General features: G+C 30.4%; 1 protein-coding gene across 1 annotated transcript; it reads right to left on the reverse strand.

Annotated features, from left to right (window-relative positions):
- Positions 1-718: 718 nt before the first annotated feature.
- LOC143042965 (uncharacterized) lies at positions 719-9314 on the reverse strand. Its single transcript, XM_076215467.1, has 5 exons — positions 9143-9314; positions 7799-8101; positions 6426-6492; positions 1697-1755; positions 719-792 (listed from the first exon to the last, which is right to left on the reverse strand). The coding sequence occupies exons 1-5, from the start codon at positions 9228-9230 to the stop codon at positions 719-721; spliced, it is 591 nt and encodes a 196-aa protein (XP_076071582.1). The 5' UTR covers positions 9231-9314.
- Positions 9315-10229: the final 915 nt, after the last annotated feature.

Consider the following 10229-nt stretch of genomic DNA (forward strand, 5'->3'; position numbering starts at 1 on the left):
GCAGGACTTTAAAAGACACTTTATAATCTGTGTGAGACCAACAGGGGTCCGTTCAAAGTCCTTCAAAACCTCTATTTTTATTTTTACCCTGCTGTTCTGGGTTATTTTAAAAGGTGATATTCACTTAAATCGTGTCAGATTTTTTTTGCGACATGAAAAACACATTATTTTTAAAAGTACATTTCGACTGAAGTGTCGAATTTCACATATAAGTGCTCTTAATTGGCAATGTGGAACAACAATTTTATTTTGGCATGTCAATTTCGATTTGTACGAGTGCACCCCATGGGTTTTAAGAAAATCATGTTTTCTTTGCCGATCGTTTACATCACGTGGGGATCAAACTTTCTTGATATTGACTTAATATATGCAAATACAAGCAAATACAAACATGACAGTTGCATATTGGACTATAAACAACATCGTAAATTTGCCTCCACATGTAGTGAAGCAGAACCGGCAGTGATAAATTGTAAACTATACAAGATGCAGTTGAACATAAACAATTAGAAATTAATTAATCTATCCAACTTAACACAATAAACAATGAATCTATACCAAATCATCAATTTCTCAAAGTGCTTTGAAGTTTAACAATAGTTGTCTTTCTTGGAATAGTGAGAAAAAGCGGTTAATTTAAAATGAAAATAGCTTTTGATAGTTAATAGGCTACACATAAGAAAATTGATATGTTGTTTGGAAGATTCCATATTCTCTGTTATGCTAAATGGTTTACTACAAATAGCCTATTCACAGCAGATATATGCTCTAGCATCCAGCATATTTCCAATACTTATAAAGTGAGAAAAACATTTTATTAGGGTATAAATGACATTAATAGAAGGCTTTAACAATTATGGTTGAACATATGTGAATTTTTACTCAAAATGTGTCACATTACCAAATATTAAGCATATTGGAAACATAGTGTAAATCACTTTGTCTTCATATTGCATGATTCTAAGGTGGACCCATACTTAATATATGGAACTAAATAAGGGTTGTGATTCTTAGGGTTTACGAACATAAACTGTACGGATGTATAGATATGGTATAAAGATATAAGAAAAAGTGGTATGAGTACCAATAAGGCAACTCGCTATCCAAGTCACAATATAAAAGTACACCATTATAGGTCAAAGTACCGTCTTCAACACGGAACATTGGCTAACATGGAACACCAAGCTATAAAGGGCCCCAAAAATACTACTGTAAAAAAATCAAACGGGAAAACCACTGGTCTTATCTATAAAATAAAATAAATGAATGGTATGTATTTATAGTTTGTTTAAATTTGAAAACATTGTACATGTTTCTTCCAAAACTAAGTAACATTGTGGTTCCGTCTTGTCGTTTATTATGTTTTAAGAATAAACATAACTGCATAATATATATATTTACCTATTGCGGACGAAATCGCAGCCACAACTAGTACAGAAAAGATCGTTTTATGTTCAATTGACGAACTGTGTGCTGAAAAGAGAATAATGTGCGTGTTATAATTCACTTAGTCTTCAACACTTTTACTTAGCTTGCTACTATGTTCGCAATCATTTATTCCTTTGATTTCATTAAATATAATGTGTTTTCTTAGATTGTTCATTTGCTTTCGCGGTAAAATTGTTTGTGTCTTAATTGAATATGCTTTTGGTTATAATATGCTGATATAAATCATGATATACCGGTATATAAATACCTTTATCAGTCTCTTTCCGATGAGGAGTGAATGATGTTGTTGGTATACTGTCTTTGTCTCTGTCAAAATAGCATATCAAACTTTTAAATTAGTAGCAATTGTAAAATTGGCAAATTGTCCTTTGATGGCTTGAAACTTAACAGTTAACACTAATAAAAATAGCATGACATGCATATTTAGTGTAGTCATACAATAATTAGTTTTCTTCAAAACATTATATATCCTATATTTGAGCATCAGCACCTTTTTTTTTTAATTTGAACAAAGAAAGTAATTTGTACATCCACAATACATTGTGTGTTTTATGCTGATCTAATTTCAAATCGAAACGCATATATGCAAGCTGTAAAAAGCTAACGTTGTTTATGCATGCTGCAATACTAGAGATATAAAATGTTCTATATGCAACTGCTACTGGAATGGCACTTGTTTTCCTATTCAAAAATTTAGTTTCACTTTTTATAAACGTTTATATCTCAATCAATTTCTCGTTGTCGATAGCTAGCATAACGTCAAGTTGTGCTTTATCTGCTGTATTCATCATATGAATTGAATTAAATAGACATGATCATTTAAGTCATGAACTTAAAGTTTAATGATGCTCCTAGATTGTATTTGTATGTGAAACATTTAACAGCATAAGAATGATAAACACGTCATGAAGATTGTTTTTCAATAAAAGTGAAGCCTCATTTATAATTTGATTTCCAGAAAAATGTAACAAATTAAAGAAAAAGGGTTTCACATTCACATTTAAGTAGTTTTGATTATTTGGACACTAGTTGAATTTGACTGCATTACTTTACACATAGAGAGCGGTTTATAACATGGTATACTGTGAAAGTACTTTAATTCGTGGGCATCAATTTTCGTGGTTTCATCAATATTTACATGTTGTGGGTTTTTAAATTCGTGGATTTTAGTTTTCTAAAATAAGTAAATAATAAAGCCTTTAGAAATGAAGGTTACAAATAGTCTGGATTAAAGGAAATTGCAAAGTAAACATTGACCTGTGTAAATCGTAGTGACAACACTTATTAACCAAAGGTAAAGTGATCAACAGATTAAGGACCATCAAAGGTGTTAATTAGGCCATAAACATGTCTCCTAAAGAAATCAGTATTATACACAAATTCTATAAACGTATCTATAATAATATTGTCAAATAATTCAAGCCCAGCATGAAATTATTATAATATTTTACCATATGTACGAGAACTATGAGGATATAGAACTAGATATAAAATGAACACTTTATCATACTTGCATATCAATAACGGAAATCTGACTTTCATAAAAGATCAAAAGTTGTACAGTTTATATTATTAAAGATTAAATGGGTATACTTCTGCAAACAGTTGTACATGTTGTAGTTCTGTGGCTGATATTAAAGTATTCTCAGATTCGAGGTTATTCAATATATTCTCTAGATCATATCAGTAGTCAAACCTTCATGGGGATCTTTCCATGTCTTGATTTGGACAATGGTTGTTTTATTTCGTTGGACACTTAAATTCGTGGATTGAGTCATCCACGAAAACCACGAAAATTGGTACCCCACGAATAAAAGTACTTTCACAGTATCTATTTTCACAGATTCCTTTATTAAACACTCTATGCAATGTAATAGCAAAACCGATATTGTCCAGATATTCCAGCTTGATTCTCATCGAAGCAAGTGTTCGCTTTTCAAAACGATACTTGTATACACAGCTACTTTTGCATAGGTACTATTTCTGTACTACAAATCTGTAGTGCTGAAAATCTACTTTTAATATTCAGTACTATTTTGTTACTTTAAAATTATTGTAATATTTAGGTACTTGTATTTTACAGTACTTAATTTGTACTTAAAATTTAGTTACTACAGATTTTTGGTTACTACCGTTACATTTTCAGCATTTTGAAAGTCTTTTTTATTTCAAATGTCTTTAAATCATGATTTTCAAACATGGAATATTGTATTATTTCCGTACCAAAATATCTAGTACAAATCATGTACTGTAAAATACAAGTACCTAAATATTACAATAATTTTAAAGTAAAGAAATAGCACTGAATATTGAAAGTAAATTTCCAGTACTACATATTTTTTGTACAGAAATAGTACCTCATAGTATGCAAAAGTAGCTGTGTACAAGACGTGAATAACTGGAAAAACATTGTGACAGAGTGCCAATATGCGTTCTTAATTTGATTATACATTTATAGTCTTAATCATTCAAAAGTAGCCCATGGCCAGCACACATAATGTAAAAATTAAAAAAAGTTATTTTTTCTACCTGCGATGGTTAACGCCGTGTCTTACCTAAGACCACATAGGGAGAATGAGTCCTAATTGTAGGGACTATAAAAGATGTTCGATTGTTTGAGATGTGTGAGGTGAAATAAACCAGCTAAATGAATTTACATGTGTGTGTATGTATGATCACAATCTAGTTGATTAACATTTTGGATTTCCGATAGAATATACTTTTGAAAAAAAAAACATAAAAAACAACATAGATAAAGACTGTCTACCGTTTAGGACAGGTGAAAAAAGATGCAGTTAAATAGCGACAATAATTGTAAAATGTATGAATTTCGAACAACGCGAAATAAAAAGGGGGCAAATGTTGAGAAAACGAGGAAAGAAAACAAAATAAATGGGAAAATGTTCATTAGATACAAATTGAGTCCCCGATGCAAATACGATTATAAAGAGATATACCTCAATAATAGTGGCTAATACACTACCATCATTTGAACTTTATCTGCGTGTTAAGGTAAAAAGCGTTGTGTATAAGTTAACCAAAAAAATATTGAGGAAAACTTAATTAAAAAAACATGCATATATCAGTAATTGTACTAATAGATTTATAACTGAAGCTATGTCGTTTTAAAGGATTATCCTAAATATCAGTTTTACAAATACATACATGTATCATAGAGTCGAATATGTAGCGTAATCATGTAAGGTATATACATTTCAAATATAAACCGTTACTTAGCAAGCATCGGTTATATGTACATAATTTAAATATTGAAGTTTGAAGGTTCAAAATATTAACGAAAACACTGGAATATGTAGTACTTGCAATGGTTTCATGAAGAGGATTATTATTTTTCAAAATTTTGGAATGCATAAAATATCAATATATCCATGTCAGACAATATTTGCAATTGATTTCTCTTTGGCTGTTGAGGTAACGTTTTCCTCTGTAGTTCAGTCCATATCGTTTACTTCGATATGTAAGATGTTTATAATTAAGAAATAATTCACGGGGGCTTGAATATATCGTGATTTTATCACGGGTTGGCCTTTTCTGACAAATATTTTACTTTGAGCGATAGCGAGGGGTAAAATATCGGCATAAAGGGAAAACCCGTGGTAAAATCTAGATAAATTCAAGACCCCATGAATTATTTCGATTCTAATAGGACAAATACGGCAATTCGTTTGGATCGAAGTGCTCTAGGTGGAGGCTGATATTTGCCGTTCCCATAAATAAATGCACTATACACTGAATAAGTGACATGCTTAAACTACTTACAATAATGTATTAAGATTTTTTTTGATGAATGTAATGATATTTTACTTTTATGTTTTATATGTTTAAAAACAAATTGGGTTATATCACATTTTAGAATCGTTTGTTTACGTTTTCTTGTTGTGATGATGTTTGGCTTCACAACCATGTATTGTCCCGTAAAATGCGTATATGCTGACGTAGTTGTTCTATGACGTTGGGTAGCTCATTCATTAAAATACATATGACGTGGGAGTACAATAGGACCAGCCCTAACAATATATATTCATATTTTACCACGGGTGTGTACTCAAAGCGTATGAAGGACGTCATGTTAGAATGGATGATGACACATTTTCACATACATATATGTGGTTAATTTTCGGGGTATTATGTGAGATAAGTTTACCGGTGAATAAGCATACCGAAAAAATTCTTTCGTGATGCGGCTCATCGTTGTAAATAAATGTAACAGAAGTATACCGCTGTTCGAAATTCATAAATCGATTGAGAAAAAAAACCAAATCCGGCTTACAAACTAAAACTGAGGGAAACACATCAAATATATATGAGAGAAGAACTACGACACAAAAGAAACACAACATCAAAATGTAACACACACATACACGAACTATTATATAACAATGAGCTTAGTATATGTATACTTTTGGTTCAAAGTACTTGTTGAGTCGATTACAGATATTTTTGTATTGATAACACATGATGGAAAAAAACGCCACTTTTTGTACATGTATGGAATTTACAAATAAGAAGCATCATTATTTGAACAGACAATAAACTAAATAAAAGAGTTATAAGATAAGAAAAGATAGCTCCTAACTATGATTTCAGAATATCCAAAGAAAAACTAGGATCACTTTTAAAGAATAAAATTTTCTGGCGATTACTCTTTAAATTAAACAGTTTCTGAGTTACTCCCCCTTAATGGACAAAGTAAATAAAACAAATCAAGCATCCTACTTCTACAATTGTAACTAAATAAGTTATTTGAACATCAAATAATTATTAGTAAATAAATTCCGACATCGAAATTTTCTCTGACTTTACTGAAAATCTAGATCTGTGTGTTCTTCTTTTCAACAATCCAACATTGCGGAGGACTTCCATGTGCTATACCTTGACATAATGTCAGTTAAGTAAACATAAATGTTCAAACAATATAGCGACATGTATATATATTATGACTAGTCGTTACTCACCTATTAGAATGTATTAAAGCACAAGTAAACCGTCCTGTCCACACTATTTTATTTATACATTCGTAATCTGAAATATATATAAAATAGATGTAGATTGTGTCAATGGGCCACAGATCCCCCTTTTATGTTAATCCCTATTGTGTATAAGTTTCATAAGATTTAGATGAGGTAAACCTAGGACAAACTAAAATAATCGAAATACGACATATTGTGAAATGTTTCCCTTTGTAAAGAGGCATAACTCAAGATCATTTAATGTGACGCCATCCAATTTCAAACTTGATCTGTGTTGTTTTGCTAATAGGCAATATCGTGTATAAATTTGATTACATTTTGGTAAGTCAAACTTAGGGAGAAAACGAAAACGAAAAATTCAGCAACCTTTATGTTTATAAAGGGTCATACATCAGGAACAGTAAAAGTAAAGTCACCCAATTTCGATATTGGTCTGTGTTTTGTGGTTGTTAGCATTATATACGTTTTATAACAGTTAGTTGAAGCAAAATAAAGGTAGAGAACAGAACCCGTGCGGCGGACAATACAAACGGACAGGACGGAAAAAGTAACACTTAATGCCCCCGTATCCTAGCGGCAGGGGCATCATTTTGTTATATGGTATCAATTATCAACCGATTGTGATTTTATGGCGCACGCCTTATTATTCCATTTACATTCTTCATGTAGATTTTACTTTTCCAATCTAATCGACAATCGTGTACATTAGATCTACAGTATTTCGAAAAGATTCACAAGGCATTCACAGATTTGAAAAACACCTTACACAAAAAATTAAAGATTGAACATGTGAAAAAAAAACTACGATAAATTTCTTGAACAAAAGACAAATTACAAAACTGTAGTTCACAGTTACGCAGCTTACATTAAAATCAAAACATGAAACTTATCATTACAGAACAGTGAAGTATAAAGTTTGCACTATTTTGCAGTGAAAGCTAAATATTGCATGATATTAAGCATCGGAAGGCAATATTATGAAATGGAGATACATTGTATGTCCTTTACAAATAACTTTAATTTTGCTACAATTATTGATAACAGAAGATAACTCAAATCTGTAATATATATTAAAAATATATGTAGTTTTATTAAAAGTAAATAGTTATAAGTATACGAAGTAAACAAATTATATTATTACCTCAACATTCACAATAACAATTATATTTTATTAATAAATTTCTTGAAATGTTAATGGGTAGAAGGTATAGAATGGGTTTTTTTTTTGCACTTTTTAAAGTTATGATATAGTCTGGAAAATAAATAACTTTCTAACCAGCTCAGATAAACTCAATCAGTATTCGGAATGTATGAATGCAATCTCTATTCAAAAGACACAAATGACCGATGATAATTACCAGGCGTCATGATAAAACCTAGAGGACATGGTTTTTTGTAACACGAACAGTCTTCTTTCGAAGGTACACAGTAACATCTTTGTTCTGGCTTTATAATAAAGGCATAACTCCTTTTGTAGTCACAACGGCACTGTCTGTCAGAATCAGCTGTTCCCTCAGTTTGAATAACTTGTCCCTCTTCTTTACAATATGTTTTTTTAAAGATACAAGATGACATTCCATTGGTAGAAAACGTAAATGGCTGATATCTGGTACCTTCACACTCCCTGTGATAATGATGACCAACCAAAACAAGTTTATGTCCTGTTGTAAAGGAAACCAGATGCAATAACAGTTTGTTTCTTGGGTAGATAGATAATTATCTTAATTTTCAATGCGAAATTAAGTTAAATAGTATATGTATATATAGCACGCAAATGTATAACAAAAACCCTAATGAAATTAGAGTGTTTTACTTCACTTACTTTATTATTTATATTGTTGAATTACTGACTAATTGGTGCATTTTGTACATCTTCTCGTAATTTGTTCATAGTTAGATGTATTAATTTCAGGTTTATTTTACCCGAATTTGATAGCAGTTTATACCTTTAATGATATACAAAGGGATCGTTCTAATGGGTAATAAATCTGTCTCTTTTAGTTTAAAAAGTTTTTAATAGTATGCTCTAAAGTTCAAAATTTTGCAAAATTAATTGTGACAGTAATGAAGGCAATTACATTAATTTCTATACGAGAAGTCAATCAAAACATGACGATCTCCCGTATTTAATATTTTACAATGGGATGTTTTGAAGATTTAAAAACATTTTCAATAAAATTTAAAGATATCGAATATATTTAAAAAAAACCATAAACAAAACGTAGAAGTTATAATCTGCCCATTGTTTTATTCATAAATGCAAAACTCAAAAAGTAATGAAAATCTAAGAATTGAATATAGAATTTGCAATTGGAATATGCCAAATAAAAGATGAATTAATGTCAGAGTTAAGTATAACTTCCAGAATCACTGAACTAGTACTCATTTTTGTTTATGGATCAGCTTTACCACGCCTATGGATGCGGCATTCTCTATGTTAGTTGAAGATCCATTGGTAGACTTTGGCTGTATCCTACTATTTGTTCGAGCTGCTGTATCTTTGGTACATCCTCCATTTCCATTCTCATCTTAATTGTTTCATCTACCATGACAGAAGTAATTATTTGGAGGTTATATCGTGTCATTTTGTCTATGAAAATTCGTTGATAAATTGTTCATAATAACGCTTTTTGTTTTACCTTTCATATTGAAACTTTTTCCCCTATTAAAAATGTATCGTGAATATACTTTAATATACAAACCTGCTTGCCAGTGATATGATCTTGTATCACATAATTCTGTATAGGTGTCATTATTTTCATCATATAAACAGTGATAACCCCCTGGCATGTTGCACGTTCTTCCAGCTATGAATTTCCATTCGGTACGGGTTGGACATTGAAATTTAGGATAACTTAAAACTTGTGTTATAATGAAAATCTACAAAGAAAGTACATTCACATACATAGATTTCATTGTTAAACAATTGATCAATTGAAATGAATTAGTAACACATATGCATGGTTCAAAGCTTTGATTTATATTTTTTATTATTTAAACGAAAACACATCATATAATCATTTCATTTAAAATGCAGATGCTAAATATGTTTCTTCATTTTGTATACACTTTCAAAACACAATTTTGAACTTAAAACATTGCTTAATGGGGAAGTTGATTTCAAAGTAGATAACTTGTTGTATATTTTATGAATTACAATAATTATAAAATACATGAATATAATCTTCTTATAACTGCAAGGGGGAAATTGTTCATACATGGGTTTACTCAATTTCTCATATTTTGACATTTAGTTATTTTATTTATTTCATATATTTTGTATTAATTAAGACTGGCATTTTCTGATATTTCAGTTCAAATTTCAACACATATGATGGCTTTGATTACTTCATAAATATCATTTTATCTAGTATGTCGTGGGATCAAGTAAACGGTAAGCAAATGGTTCTGTAATTGTCTTGTTATCTCTATGTTTAATACTGATAATAATTATAATAATTAAAAGTTTCTATCCATGATAGAAAGTAGGATTACATTGTCAAGGTGGTGGTATATTTTTCGCAAAATCGTGATTAAAAAGATCCTCAAATACTGTAAAACTGTGCACACAGACTGATTAAACGCCGTTCTGACGAATTGTATAAAAGATGATATGTTAAACAAAAGTTGCATCGCAATAACAATCAAGTAATTATCGCTTATTATAGATTTGACCATATAACTTAAAAATAAGAAAAAGTCGTTTGACATATACTGACTTAAATGGTTAAAACAGCAGCACCATGTGGGTACGGAATAATGTATACAAAAGGTCTTTTAAAAGCTGTT

This window comes from Mytilus galloprovincialis, chromosome 8 (assembly GCF_965363235.1).
Source record: "Mytilus galloprovincialis chromosome 8, xbMytGall1.hap1.1, whole genome shotgun sequence".
Lineage (NCBI taxonomy): Eukaryota > Metazoa > Mollusca > Bivalvia > Mytilida > Mytilidae > Mytilus > Mytilus galloprovincialis.

Coding starts and splice junctions, on each gene's coding strand:
- LOC143042965 (XM_076215467.1), bottom strand. CDS start 9,230: ATGCCAGGGGGTTATCACTGTTTATATGATGAAAATAATGACACCTAT. Junction 1,756..6,425: donor GCTTTAATACATTCTAATAG/GTGAGTAACGAC, acceptor CTATTTTGACAG/AGACAAAGACAGTATACCAA. Junction 793..1,696: donor TCGGAAAGAGACTGATAAAG/GTATTTATATAC, acceptor TCACTTTATAAG/TATTGGAAATATGCTGGATG.